The following is a 15,290-nucleotide window of genomic DNA, read 5'->3' as shown; positions in this document are numbered from 1 at the left end:
GAAAACGTGACCTCAGCTCTGTGGGACAGCACACATGGGACGAGCTTGGGAGCTTTGGGTTTTGGGTTTTGTTTTTGTTTAAAAAGCATTTAAAAACCCAATGCTAATGTAAACACCTTGTCTTTCAAATGAAATATAAAGTAAAATATCTATGTTCTGGTAATATTTACATTATAAAATTCTTTTCAGGACTAAGACATGGATTTCTTTTGGAAGCATGAGTTTATAACAATTGTACACAGCATGAACCAATTATGCAAAAACTGATTCTTAGATTTTGCTCTATATTCCTATGCCAGAAAGGGGTAGGTTACATAGTTTATACATATTTCCATTTCAGGGGGAAAATTATTAATGGAGTTGAACACTCCATCCAGGAGTACTGGCAAGTGTACTTTCAAAAACTGCCACGATGTATGAAGTTGCATAACTGAATTGTGCTTTATCTTCTATGTTGATACCTCTTGAGAGCATGCACACAACCCAGCCACCGTCATACATATCTCAGTCTGGGAGTCATCTCAGAATTGAAATATCTCGATATTTTCTTATTTTCTTTTAAGATGACCATGAATTTCTGTTTTCTTACATCACTTCAAACTGCTTTGTGAGCAAGCACTTCCCAACATGCACAGTCTAAGTTTTTCAACACATGCACAAGCCTAATCCTGGCAACATTTGTGACTGTAAAATTAGCACTATTTGTCATGTCACACACTTCTAGAGCCCCAGCACCTCATTCAGTGGGTGCTCCTATGCTGTGTGCATCTGAAAATCAGCTGCATTTCATTTTAAAAAGATCCATTCCTTTTTCCCTATATTGCTAAATTGTTCTGCTAAAACAAACACTCCATCTTGGCAGATGCTGTACCACTGGTACCACGCATGCTGTCAGCATGTTGCCAGCAGTAGGCTGAGACTAGCATCAGCTAGAAACCGAATACTGCACAGGCGATGCACAGCGAGAAGCTGCGCCTGTGTCGGATCAGGGAACACACAGAAGGACATTTCTTTCCCCTGCAGCTGCCAGTTTAGCACTTCTATGTGTTTTCTCCATCCCCACAAGATAGCTGCTCCCAAGACCAGCATGGCCAGCTCCTGCCCATGGGTTTCAGTAGCCACCCATATGTTTGTTCTGCTCCCCTGGCCCTGGTGGGTGTCCCACCAAGGGTCAGCCTTGGGCTGTGTTCATTCTTCAATGTTTGCATATATACGCTTTCCTGCTTGAGTGGTAAAATGGAAAGGCATGGCAGGGTGGGCGCTGCAAGTCTTTAAAGCATTTTCTATACCCGTGGGGCTTTCAGAAACGGAGGGTAAAAAAGGGAAAAGCAATCAAAGGAATGTAGAAATGCAATCAAAAACCCAGAGACTGCTTGGAAAATGTGTCCCTAAAAATATCAATAACTTTGCTGAACAGTGCTGTAAGCTGAGAGTTGCTACCCAGCCTCTTTGCCTGCTTATTTCCTTATCTGCAATTCTGCAAAATATAAGGGCATGGGGTGAAGAGAAGTGCTCATCGCCTGTGCATGTGCTGCTGGTAGTCCTGATGGTTAATCCACAGCTGTAAGAGAGCAAGGGCATGTTCATGGAGGTTTCTTGCAATGGAAAATGATGTAAATTGTCTTTGTAGAAGTGGCATTTTTTTTCTGCTTTTTTTTTTTTTTTTCTTTCTCTGAGAGACTGTATTAGGAACCTCTACATTAACAGAAACATTTTTCTGGAGTTAAACCAGTTAAACCTGAAGATAGAGGTTTTTATTCATCACCATGAGACTAAGGACTGAATAAAAAGTAAATCATCATGTCAGTTCTACTTCCGTCTCTGTGAGGCACCCCCTTCATTACAGCTATCAGTACTGTATTTAAATCGTATATATTCACAAAATGTAATCTACCTCTGTAAGCATTGTGCCATTCAACAGTACTACTATTAAATTTATATACCACAGTTTAAATTACATCCATTTCATGAATGGTAAAATGCTAAAACTCAAGTGTCTAACTGCCAAAATACAGCCTTACTGGAATGAGTACAATTTACAAATACAATAATTACATTTTAAAACCATTAACAATGTTACATCTAGAAGTAAATACTGTAGGACTGGTCAAGATGGTGTTTTCCAAGGAAAAAAATGCTGAAAGTTGTTGACACTTCCAACAGAAATGTCCCGAGTGCAGGATTTAGTTCATTTTCCTTAAACTGTAATTAAAACTCATTCCACGCACAGCAGTCCTTGGGTATTTCCTGTGTTATTTTTCTTAAACTTGCATAAGCTTCCATCAGTTATCAGCCAAGTATTTACCTAGAAATGGGATCGGAAGTCAGCTGCAGGGAGGAAGCAGCCCTGGTTCTCAGGGGATGGCCGCCCACCTAAACCAGCCCCATCACCCTCGGCTGCTCTGCTGCCACGCACGAGTAGCACAGGAAAAATACTTGCTTTTCTCTGCAGCAATGAGGCATTAGGACAAAGACTTGTATTGGTCTGCAGCAAAAAGCTCTTCCTGGAGATCTCCAGATGTTGCTTTTCATGCAGGACCCGCGAGCAGAACAGAGCCCATGAAAATCAAGGCTCTCAAAAAATTAGGACTTATTTCATGCAAGGGAGCTTTTGTCTGTCTGCTGCCGGTCAGCCCCATCACACCGTGCGGTGGTGAGACCTCTGGGCTTGAACAGTCAACAAACATACAGCAAGGGAAGTCCTCTGCATGCCAGCCCAGCTGGAGGGGACTGCCAGGAACACTGCCATCCCAAAGAGGAGCTACCGATGAGCTACCTACCTGCTGCAAACCTCTTCTTGATGAGCGAGAAGCGGTAGCCAGCGCCAACAAGCTCGATGTCGCAGCTGGACAGCGTGCTCCCCTCGCTGGTGAATTGCACGGCCAGGGGTGCTGGGGTGCTCGGCCCCTCTGAGAGCTGAAATCGGGCCAGCAGTGACCCCACACCTGCGATTTAAAAGTCCCATACAAGACCCTTACAAGCCAGGAGAAACACGCCACGCATCCTAGGGTCAGATCTCCAGGTAAAAGCAATGAGAAGCTCCAAGCATTGCAAGTGAATCTCACTCCCACTGTTGTATCCAAGCCAGCAGCATCCCCGGGGTAGGGGGGCAGAGGCAAACCCTCTCATCCTCCTAGAAGATTTTTGCTTTTAAGACACTCCAGGAATATGAAGCAGCTGAGCTGCATGGGCGACACATGGAAAACAACCCACAGGAGGCTGTGCTCTCCCCAACAGGGATGCAACATTGGGCATGAGAGTGAAAGCCTTCAAATGCAGAGAGGGTCAATGGAGCAAAGGACTTGGCAAACAATTGCATCCAAACCTAGTGTGTTAATGACCTCCCATGACACCAAAGTGGTTGGCAAAACAGTACCAGTGGTACATAGCCCTGCTTTTCAAAGCTCTTTGCTTCTAGCTTTAAATAGCATCCTCCCCCAGCAAGTGCCAGCAGGAACCTGTGTGTCCTGACTCGTGTGCAGACATGAAAATCGGGTCAGTGTCTGATTTAAGTATTCGGAGTTAACAACATGCATATTTGCAGGATTACCTCCATTTTCTGACTTCTGGGAGATATCGGGTATCTTCCACAATATCCTTTGCTGTTCAGCATTCCTAAAAACAGATGAAGAAGAGCATTTCTGTAGGAAACAAGAAGCTATAAAGGAGACATCTGAATTTTGCTGAAGGCAGTGTGGGCTGAGGAAGCAGCTCTGGTGCTGCTCTCCAGAGCTGCAATTCTGGAACCTTGGCTTTTGTTTTGACCCAAATAAGTGGCAGGAATAAGCCACTCTTGCATTGCAGGTGAACAACAGGCAAGAGAGAGCAGGGCCAGGCCAGGCTCTGCTTCCCTGCTGCAAATGTGCGTGACTCTGCCTGTGGCAGCAACAGTTGTGCATCCCTCTGAGCATGGGATAAATGTATCCAAAACACAAAATAGGGGTTGTTATTCCACTGCCTGCACACATGCATTCAGCTCTGACTGCTCTCTTGCAGGAATGGCAAGGAAAAAAATCAGAGTGGGGTTGCACACTTCCTCCTAGAAGAGGAGGACAGGTTTGGGTCCCCACTGCGCTCCCAGCTCCCACTTGCAGCCACTTCCCCAGGGTGATCCTGCTCCTGCAGCCAGTAGGCAGGTTGGCTGTTTTAGGCAGGGACACAGCCAAGACAGCAAATGAGCTCTTCGTTGAGTGAGCAATTCCTACCAGACAGCAGGAGGAAGCACAGCTTGAAGTTTGGTTACTCCTCCATCAACAGGGACAAGGAACTGGACGTTGTTTAGAGCTACTGGTGTGGTCATTGCCTCTGTATTGTATTTGTAGTCAATGCGGAGGTCAGTGCTTGCAGGGTCACACCGCCAGCTCACTGCAAGGTTTAATGGAGTAGACTGAATACCCTGGGCAGATACCTTCCAAAATGACAGAAAAAACATTTAGTTTCCATAGGGGTGGAGGGAGAAATCCCATTTTACAGACACGCATTTGGTTTCAGATGAGACAATACCTTGTATTCTCATAGCAAGTTTGTGCTGGGCTCAAAATCAGACAATCTAGTGACATACAGAAAGGACTAGTGGGATAGCATGCCCCCACCTCACGTTGTCTCCACTCTGCACTAGGGAAATACTGTCCTTTACATTTACAAATTAGGCACACATTTTTGGCACAGTTTTATCTTACAAAAAAACCCTACCTGGTATTTGAGCATATCCACATTGTAATAGGTGGCTTGCGGTTTCTGTTCCGATACCTTCTTTAGGTGAGTCATCAGATTTGGCATGTTGACCCAGAACTCCTTCGTGTTGGTGTCACTCTGTGTGTTGTCACTGCACAGGGGGAGAATTAACTCTTTGCTTAAGCTGCCTTGGCAGAAGAAAGCATGCAGGACAGCAGTGCCAGCTGCCAGCTGGGACTGAATTTAGTCCCATGTTTAGAGAAATACTGCCTCCCTCCCACACATCTCTGGCTTGTCCTCAGATACCTCTGGGCAGGCACAGAGGATGCAACCTGTAGGTTATTTCATTTTGCAAGCAGGAGGTCTAATGAGCAGAGTGAGGCAGAAAATGAGCAAACCCCATTGAAGCACTTGCTCATCTCTGCCAATGCTATTCTGCCTGGCCAAGGGGCTGCTCTCAGAGGAAGTACTCCCACAAATATTCAGGGTCTTGCCAGTTTCTTTCCTAAAATCAGGGCGGGCTTCTAAGAAAGACACTTCAAGGCATGCATTTTTGCAAAGAACCTTACTTTTCCAGAAACCTGCCTTCCTTTGGGATGCTGGTGAGGCGGGGACTTACCAGCAGAGGAGCTGGGGGTTTGGCAGGACGTGCTCCAGCCTGTTGTAGTTCAGCACACGGAAGGTGAGCACTGCTGGAGCAGGGTTGTTGGCAAAGTGTCGGGTGATGCCCGCTGGAAACGACAGTACCATCTCCCCTGTGATCTTCACGATACACCTGCAGCACCAGACACAGACCGAAGGGGAGGAAACAGGGGGCTCAAAATGCAGCAGGAGGGGAGAATTCATGCCAGGGATGGTGTGGTGACAACACCCTACCTCCCACCCACCACACCAGGGTAAAGAGCCCCTTGTGGTCCTAAACCAGAGCCAGCTGAAACAGCAGCAAAGACTGGCAGCCTGCTAGAGATGGGGACCGATGCATATAAGGACACTCCAGGAGCATCCTGGACCCTGCCTGGTGCAGTGCACTGACATCCTAGCACCTTCATGCTGAGCCCAGAACACCTCCCTTCCTCCCTTCCATCCCTTGAGATGCTCACCACAGCCTCCATAGCACCCCACGTCCCGACTCCAGGACCCCAGTATCAACACCCAGACCCCATCAGTCAGCACCTACTTGTTTGGGTCTGCGCCTTTGAAGTATGCATTGACAGTTTCCGTGAAGGCAGCAGCAACTGGCAGGGTGTCCTGTGCCCCCATGGTGAGGGGACTCGGTCCTCGTGACGAGCCTGCAACAGAGTGAAATCCTCTGCTTCTTACGTGCAGAAAGAAATGCACTGCTCCCCACCCGGGGGCGAGGGGAGGCTCACTGAGAGACCCAGCCTAGCTTTATGGACAAGCATTAAGAAAAATTCCCCCAGGCTTTGGATGAGGCTTTCAAAACATCTTTAAAATATCTATCCCCCCACCAAAAAGCAAGCAAAGAAAATAATGAAGAAGCCCCAGCCATGAGCAGCATGCAGGGCAGCAGCATTCCCCCAGCACGTTCCAGAGGGGCTGCCACACGGCAGGCTTTGCATGACAGTTTTGCTGTAGGTTTCTGTCCCCGAGGAAAGAGGGGCTGCAGACATTCACTCTCTCTTGGCTGGAGTGCTCAGCCTGCCTGCAGGGAAGCGGGATATTGGAAGCCTCCCCCAAACGCTGCCAGAACTCCTGTCTGTGAAGAGCCCAACCTGCGGGGACCCCTGCAATCCCTGGCACACCCCCTTGGAATGCCTGGCAAGCCCCCTGCCTGGCTGCTCACCCCACACAGCGTGCAATATAACGCCGCAAATCTGCAAATCATCAGCAATCTGGAACTACGGACGAGAACGTGGGACTGTGGGTGCAAAAGCTAGATCAATCCATCTGCAGCTTAGTTGGATGATAAAATAAAGGGGAAAAGTTTGCTTTCGTCATGCTGTGTGTCCATAGACGGTAGCGAGGCTCTAAAGTAATTCAGCCCGGCATAATCAGACAAAGGTTTCCCTTTGCTGGCCAAGGATGTCTGTCTCTGAAAAACATTTGAGGGTGAAAGCATCATTGCAAGTGAACGCCAGAAGCCTTGGGTGTGCTGGAAACCCTGTGAGGGAGGTGAAGTCCCACTCCCTGTGCCCACCACTGAGAGGAGAGCAAGTGGGGGCTGTTGGCATGGCAAAGCTTTTGCCTCGCCCCTGGGGAAAGTGTCAAAAGATCAGCCTGGGGTTACTGTTTGGTCACCCACCTGACATACAAGGCACTGATCTCCCAGGAACCCAAAAAAAGTCCTCAAGACATCACCAATCCTACCCTGGCACCACCAGCTCAGCCTTATATCTTCTTGTGCATTGCACTGTTTTAGAACCTTTTTTTTTAATGCCATAGACTGTACACCAGGTTAAGCACGAAGATTATTTTACCCCAAACCAGCTAAAAAGTAATATCAAAGGTCTCCAGCGGGGCAGCTGACCCAGGCACCCCAACATTCCCTTACTCTGTTACCTTTATTTACAGGGTCTAAATCAGGCAAGTGAAATGGGCTGTTAATTCAGCCCAGGGTTTTGCAAGCATTTTTGTGTGCCAGCTTCAGCCAAAGCCATACAAGATTAAATGCTGGCCTGGGGAAGGACAGCACCTCTGCAGGAAGGCAAAGCAAAGTAACTGAGCAAAATACAGCGTGTTCCTGGTGAACTCCTGCTTTTCTGCTTGGACTACCATAAAAAATAATTCACTCCCTTTTTTATCTGCCACTTTCCACCACTATCCTGTTGCCTGTTGCTTTTTGCCTTGCATTTAAACAATCTGCCACAGATTTTTGTGGATCTAAAGTAAGGTCCTAACTCGCTGTTGCAAATTTTGTGCAAGTAAGTGATAGGGTTTGGGTGCAAGAAACCAGGATTCATAGCATCTCCTAGGGAAAGCACTTCTGTCACTTAAATTACACTTTGAGTTCTGTTGTAATAATTGTGAAAAAAAATTGTGGCATTTGCAGATAAGAAGGATTCCTCACGCCTTACAAATGCGTCTGTGCAGGCAGCACATTAATCTATAAAACCAAAGTCGCTCTCTCCTTAAGGCACAGATGAGCCTCTCTGGTGCTGGGATTTTCCCTTCAAATGTCTAATGTAGCCTAAAAGGGTGTAAAAATTTAATGAACCTCACGTCTCCCTCTTGGTCACACATCTTAAAAGGCTCGGGGGAATAAGTGATTTCAGCCGCAGCCCGAAATAACAATGCTCAGTAAGTGCAGCGCGACCAGCTGCCCCAGCACACAGGATGGGCAGACTGAGCATCTTGCCCACACACGACAGACCCACTGCCACACACACATTTATTATCCTAACGACCCCAGTGCAACTCCCCAAGTCTTCCTTTTCTGAGGACACCGCCCCCAGCTATGCAAACAGGGGCTTGGCAGGCCTCCCTTTAGAGAGCAGACACTTCATGTGAGTGCCAACCACCTATGAAGGCACGGGCAGCTCCCCAAAGCCATCGATCACACAGAGTATCGCAGCCATGCAGAATCACAGGGCAGCACTGCAGAACAGGGGATGTATTCTTATTAAATTCCTTGCATAGTGGCCATTGCTGGGTTATCAGAGAGGGCAGAGAGTGTATCCTCACCCCCACAAACCCAGAGCAATAACCTCCCAGCATGTCAAATCCAGCCAAACGCAGACGAGTGGGATGTTCTCATCACACCTCTGCAGAAGCATAGATAAGATGCAAAAATATGAATGCAGACTGGCCATTGAGGAGTGAAAACTGAGGGTTTCCCCCAGTAGAGGAACATCAAGCTTATTTTGGCAAGCAAGGCAAGAGGAAAGTCTGTAGCAGTGGTCCAGCAGCAGCAAAGCCTATGATCCTTAGCAATATAATCATTATTCTTCAGGAGAGGGAAAAGTATTCCCAAACATATACGCTCCAGCTGCAGCCAGGTTTAGTCCAGACCTCACAATAGAACATCAGAACATCCTCTCATACCAACATGCCTTTTCCCTGATTTTCAATCTCTCATTTTTTCCACTGTTTCTCTGTACATATATGAGACTTCTTCATTCTCCAAAATGAAAAGTAGTATGTAAAAGGATACACTGGCTCATCTCATGCATCTCTATTACCATGCTCAACTGGCCTTGAAAATCAGGCTTAATCTGAACAGCAACAGTGGCAAAACATCCTCCACATTTCTAACCTGACTGAATAAAATCATGTGGGCTGTAACTGACATTCAGGGCTCTCAGTTCCCTCCACTCTTCCCCCATCAACCTATATGTTCTTCTCTTAATTGCTTCAGAGACTGAACAGCTTTTTAAATAAAAACTTTAATGTAAAAAAAGGAGTGTACTCTCTCTATTTTAAGCACAGAAATTATTTTCCAGAAACTTGAGAGACAAGTCTAGTTAGAGCCCATAATGTGGCATGCCTCCTCCAAAAATCTGGCTTTTCAGTGACTGTCTCAGAAGTCATTTTTAGAAACTTCATTTTGGTAAAATGAACTGATAATACTGGAGAAAGAAGAAATCCACTTTATGGAGCTTTGGATCCAGCCATAGGCAGTGCACCAGGTTCATTTGCCTTATTCTTCCCTACACAAAGATGGAAAACAGACTGTGGAGTAACAACCACTAAGTATCAGTGATCCCTGTACACAGCTCTGCCCATGTATCCAGGAGAGCATCACCGAGGCTGCCCCACATCTGTTCATGCACAAACAAACTACCCCATCTTCTGGGAATACACAGATCTTAGCAAAGAATACTCTGAATCTGGTGACAAAGATGATTTCTTTCCTGGCATTTCATGCCCCAAGTTACAGATGCCAAACTCAACAGATCTCCTGTCCTGTCCCTAGAGATGAGCACTGAAGTTTAGCTTTTTTTAAAATTGGACCCAGAGATTTAGGGGTAGATCAGGCAATGCAGTGTGTGGAAGTGAGATAGCTCTTTCCCAGATGTGAGCTGAGCCTGGAGCCAGTGCCCCACGCCCAGAACTCTGCTGCTGTGCCAGCCAGTGTGACCCACACTGTTGAAGGGCTCAGCCAGGGAGCAGGGGACAAATCCACCTCATACTTTGGACCATTCACACTGCCATAACAAAGTAGGAGAATTCTAATGTACCATTCAAAACCATAATATACAGAACCACAGGAAAGCCCCCAAATGCTAGAGGTGCTCACAGTGCTGGTGCTAGACTGAGTGAGGAGGAGGAGGAATCACAGAGTAGGGGGGTCAGTAGGGATCTGCAGTACCAGGATACATGTACTGAGGGATAATGCTCAAAGACAGCAGCTTTGATGCAGCGATCAGCCAGCACAGCCCTCATCAGCCCCTGTCCCTACTGTACTCAGCTCTTTTTGAAGCTCTAGATGGGCAGGTGGTAGCTAGGAAGAGAAACCCAGGAAGGTTGTTTTGCAAGAAACAGCAAAACTGCAATGAGAACTGGGAGGAAGAACTTCCTCCCTGGCCCCTTCCTAGGTGTTATCTGGGAGTTGCCATCAGAGCAGGGACTTTAGGGCCTTGCGGCTGTGAGCGATTAAAAGGCAAGAAGGAAGGAAAGAAGAAACCAGCTCCCCTGGTCACCACCACCTCCATCCCTGCCTTCTGCTGTTGCTGTGGCATCACACCCAGACCACTTGGCAGCCTGCTGGTGAGGGCACACTTCATGGGTTGCCTGCTTCACAGAAAGTGAGACCCATGGGACCCATGGCAGCCTCATGCTGGCAGCGTCCCCATCCAGCCACAGCTCAGCACTGCCTGCAAGCACCACAACAGCTTCAAAGTGCTTCCTTTGGGTTTTATATCACCTATTCACGAATTTACTGGGGTTTTTTTTTTCCACAGAAAAGTGTAGGAATGTTATCTGTGAGATGAGTCTTCCATCAAAGCCTTGGAGCTCTTGGAGCAGAGCTGGCTGCCCAGGCACTCCTGCCTCTTCCCCCTCTGAGATGTGATGCTGCTCAGAGAAGCTGCCAGCTGCCCCACAACAATCTGTCTAGCCCCTACATCCTCCCAATGCGCCTCTCATCAACAAGGGACCCCAAAATCCACACCATCTCTGACCAGCTGCCCGGCAGCACAACCTGGTGGCATTTTGGCTACGCTTGCTAGCAGTACTGTCATGCTCCCTACCCCTCACCATGGAAAAATCTGATGGGAGGCAGGGAGGAGGCCCGGCTTGGCAGTGAATCTGTCACCTTTTGGGTTTTAATTAACCACATTGTGCCACAGCCTGCTCAGGGTAACTAGCAGCTCGCGAAGGAGAGTAGAAAGAAGCCCTGGTTGACAGAGTCAAGTTCCTCGGCAGTGCAAGTGGTTTCGCTCTCTGGTTTTCACCGCAGTCCCGGTACAAGAATATTGTTTTGAGTTTTGGTTTGTTTTGTTGGTTTTTTTTGATAAACAAACAAGAAAACAGATCATTGGGATAAATAGCACAAATCAAATCAAAATTATTCTGGTCAAACTTGCGATGTCATCTAAGTAGCCATAGCATTTCGCATGGAAAGCCGGACTGGAGCCTTTGAAGGAAACCCTGGGAGTCAGAGAGCAAGAGCAAGGGGAGCAAGTGGTTACCGGGTATGCTATGCACTACTTACCTTCGAAAGTCAAATAAAACTTTCCTCTGTCAAACCAAACGAGGGAAGGCTGTTCATTCTCTGTATGGCCAGGAGTTGAAGCGGGATGGGAAAGGTTAAGGAGAGGGAGAGAGAAGGACACAGTGTGAGTCACAGAGCAGGTCATTTACCTCGCTACGGGTAGGGGACGAAGTGCTGCAAGCTGTTCACGTGCAAGGAAAGCAGGGAGATTTTAGACTCTGGTTTTGGCTTAGGAAACAGAAAGCAGAAAGCAAAGCTATGGAAGCCCAGATGGAAGAGTAATTTTGCTCGTTTGGTAAGGATTTTGGAGCATTTTCTCTTTTGCCTAGAGTAAAGAGGCTTCTCGCTCATGCACCCTGTTAGCATATTCTAACTGCCCTGATTTTGGCAAACACCTTATCTTCTTCGCCTCCCACGATGTCTCTGCCACGTACAACAGCAGCAGTGAGCATTTCTCCGGTGGGATGCTGCAACCGCATGCCACGCCGGTGTGCAAAATAAGTGACAGTGAAACACAGGTATCTTCCATTGTATTTTAGGACACGAGAGTTTCAAGCGAACAGACACACACCCACAAAGCAGGAAACCCCTAGCTGGAATTTTTACTTTTCCATTAGAACCACCAGGTCCCTGCACTCACACCACCTCAAAAGCCACATTAGGCACCAGGTACTGCTGAAATAGACAAGGATTGGGGGAAAAAATTATATTAACCCTTTTTAACTCAGGAGGTAACAGCCTTTCAGCTCACGGTCCTTTTTATCACTGAGAAACTGTCATGCAAGGTGCTGTGAGCGATGGGTGGTGGGGCACAGGGGCACCCACAGCTGCCGGCTCAAAAGCCAGATGTCTCAAAAATGCCCTGCTAGTACAGTACCTGCAGGCATTTCACAGGCATTTCATAGCACCTTCCAAATGTAAGCAATTTTTCAATATAAGCATTATCTTCTGATAACATAAACAGAAGAAATGCAAAGCCAAAAAATAAGAAAAAAACAAAAAAGAAAATACAAATCCCAAATGAAATCAAGCAACGCACTGCATCAACGCAAAAAGACAGAGGAGGATTTTAACGAGAGAAATAATGGAGGGAGCACTGACACAGAAATAACAGCTTCTTTCTTTACAATTAATTATTCAGACTGCACATGCAACCACAATGAAAGCAAACCAGAACAGCACGGGGAACAAATAAATGAAATAACTCTGCCACATGCTCTTGGACAAACTCCGCTGGACTTTGCCGCAGGAAACAAGAGACAGAGAGTGCAGTGGAGACGGACCCAGAATCAAGTTGAGGCTTGTGGGCAGCCCTGGCCAGGCTGGGGTATCCCAGCCACATGTTGCTCCCATGGGATCCACAGACCTGCCAGTCCCTGCTCTGACCCCTCTCTGTGCTACACACCGTTCCTTATCTTTTCCTCTTTCTGCATGACAAACCCAGAAGCTGGAAGTCCTCCATCCTACCTATCAGTTTGCAGCCCGGCGCAGCGAGGCGACTGCCAGCGATCCCCCAGTGCCAGTGTCCATCCTCACTTCAGCCACGTTGTGAGGACAACAGGGAGATGCTTGGGCTTTTCCAGAGCAGGTCCCGATGCCTGTGTGTCCCTGCCTGAGGCATGCCGGCTCTGCACTGCCATGCCTTTTCCCCAGCCAAATCCTGGCAATGCAGCATCCACTGTTTGGTTTTTGTAGTAGTGGAAGTGCAAAGCCTGCAGTCTGGGGGTGTTGCTCCTGGCTGCTGCACTCAGTGTTCCCCCTTGCCAAGGGGTGACAAAAGAGCCCTGATTTTGCCTCTCTTTCAAGGAAAGCACTTGTGGAGGGGGTGGGAGGCACTGGGGCGCGTGAGCACAGCTTCTCATCCCCCACGCAGCCGCATGGAGCCCTGACTGCTGGGGGTGGGTAGGTCATTTAAAACATCAACAGCAATATTTGTTCACAAAAAACATGTGTTTGAAAGAAAAAAAGTAAATTTTAAAACGAGAGCCTAAGGAAGCCATCCCCTGCTCAGCCGACAGGACCAGCACACAGCCTCCCACCAGCTCCTGCTGGCCTCCAGAAGCCCCCACAACCGTCCCTGTTTTCAGTCTGGAAGCTTCCCTCTGCCAAAATTGTGTTTCCCCCCATTATCCCAGGTGCCCCAGGGCCACACTGATATCAGCTCACTGCCACAGATGCAGGACAGTGGGCACAGACAACACCACCAGCCAACACACTGGGGATGGTCAGGGTTGGCTGGCCCCTTCCTTGAGAGACTTTTTTTTCCAGCAGCATGTTGCGACGGTGACCAACAGCGAGCGAAACAGGCACAAGCATCTACAACACCTTGAGAGTGAAGCAAACAACAGGATGGAGACGCAGGTCAGAGACTCCTGCAAACCTACAGGGAGGGCTTGGGTGGACACGTGGCCACCAGCACCCTGGGGACATCACCTGCTGCGTGGCTAAGACCACCACACCATCTTCCAGCCACCAGAGACAGTGTCGAGGTGGTGATGCTGCAGATCCCCACAGCCTCATGAGGTGGCAGGCAGTGGGAGACACTGCAGCCAGGACCGTGGCTGAGCACACACAAACACCAGCCAGGTTTGATTTTCCAGAGCATCGTGGTTTCACTCCCTCCACAGAGCCCATCTGCCAGCCTATGTCAGCCTGTAAAGCTCCTTCCCTACTTAGGCAAACCAGGCGTGCTCATCACAAAAAAAAAAACATGGAAAAAAAAGGAAGGAGGAAGATGTTCCTAGTAGAAGATGGAGCTGCAGGAAACAAGGAGCAGGGGGACTGGCAGCCAGGTAGAATGGCAGGGATGGCTGAGGAGGGAGTGCTGGCAGCCAGGACGGAGGGGATGGAGGACAGGGAGGAGGGATGCCCAGTGCATAGAGCCTGGGAGCTGCCTGCCAGACTTTGTCTTGCCCTGTGAACACCTGGGAGGTTTAGCAAAAAACATGTTTTTCAGGATGTTCATCCAAAAGAAAACTGCAGCATGTTGTACTGGTCTAGGACATGTCAAGCTAAGGGTTTGAAGAGCCTTTTTCCAAGATCCCATTTCCCCCTGACTCTTTAAGGGGAAATGAGAATTTAAGACATTCAAGGAGATTTAATACTGGTTGTCTCCTGGATCTCAAGGTCTGACTTCCAGCCCCCCTCATCTCCAGGTTACAGACATCCCCTGCAAAAAAAGTTTATTTTGCCCCAATTTAGAGACCACAAGCATGTTTTATGTTATATTTCACTTGGTGATAACCTCTAACTTCACCGAACATTCATTTTTCACACAAAAAGAAAACTTCCCTAGCAGCATCACAATCATGATCCACCACACATCCCTCAAATCCCTTTCTGCATTTAAAAACCTGATGAAAATTAATGAATGTAAGCCCAAAGAATGATCTAGCAGATGAAAAGGTTTCAGGAATCTTTTAAGGATATTCAGAGATAAGAAAGGTGAAAGAACAGCAGTGCTGTATGTGTTTACCAACAGTGGGAGTGGTGGCTGCACTCAGGGAATTGGTAGAAGATATGGAAGAAGTACTTTCAGCACGGGCTAAAGGTGCTATCGGAGGAGGACTGGATGAGTGAATAGGAGGGCTAAAAGGCCTGGACTGTAGAAAAACATAAAACAGCAGAAGGTTAAAGAAAATATCCACAGTGACATTTGCATCAAACAAACAGAAGCTTTTGCCTGAAGTTGTAACCCTCTGTACTTTCAGGCCAGCAGCTCTGCTGTTGTCCCAGGGCCGCCCCGCTGCATTATCACAAAACTGAACAACTCGAGTTCTTTTAGTGCCATTAGCATCTTAGTCTGGACCTAGAAAAATTGCAGATGATTCCCACCATCTTGTGGATCTGGGCATTTGAAGCCTCGATACACACTGAGGATGGGAGCTCCAGTGGCTGCAGGATAGATTTAATGCACAAGGCATTAGGAAGGGACCAGTGACCACTATGTGCCAGCTCACTTAAGAGCAGTTCATTGGGTCCTTAGGGATCCTTCAGGAATAAT

At 47.7% G+C, this 15,290-nt stretch overlaps 1 protein-coding gene across 1 annotated transcript in view; it reads right to left on the bottom strand.

The window, feature by feature from the left end:
- Nucleotides 1–1,502: 1,502 nt before the first annotated feature.
- SGIP1 (SH3GL interacting endocytic adaptor 1) overlaps nt 1,503–15,290 on the bottom strand; it is a 54,649-nt gene continuing 40,861 nt past the window's right edge. Inside the window, exons 16-24 of the mRNA XM_069861973.1 lie at nt 14,763–14,889; nt 11,288–11,347; nt 5,852–5,963; nt 5,294–5,449; nt 4,693–4,825; nt 4,206–4,408; nt 3,551–3,615; nt 2,781–2,945; nt 1,503–2,305 (exon numbers count right to left, since the gene is read on the bottom strand). Coding sequence (XP_069718074.1) covers nt 2,283–2,305; nt 2,781–2,945; nt 3,551–3,615; nt 4,206–4,408; nt 4,693–4,825; nt 5,294–5,449; nt 5,852–5,963; nt 11,288–11,347; nt 14,763–14,889 — 1,044 coding nt within the window. The 3' untranslated portion in view covers nt 1,503–2,282. The remainder of the gene's footprint in view (nt 2,306–2,780; nt 2,946–3,550; nt 3,616–4,205; nt 4,409–4,692; nt 4,826–5,293; nt 5,450–5,851; nt 5,964–11,287; nt 11,348–14,762; nt 14,890–15,290) is intronic.

Source organism: Phaenicophaeus curvirostris, chromosome 8 (assembly GCF_032191515.1).
Source record: "Phaenicophaeus curvirostris isolate KB17595 chromosome 8, BPBGC_Pcur_1.0, whole genome shotgun sequence".
NCBI lineage: Eukaryota > Metazoa > Chordata > Aves > Cuculiformes > Cuculidae > Phaenicophaeus > Phaenicophaeus curvirostris.
The sequence above is the reverse complement of the archived record's forward strand: the minus strand, read 5'-3'. Positions and strand labels throughout refer to the sequence as shown.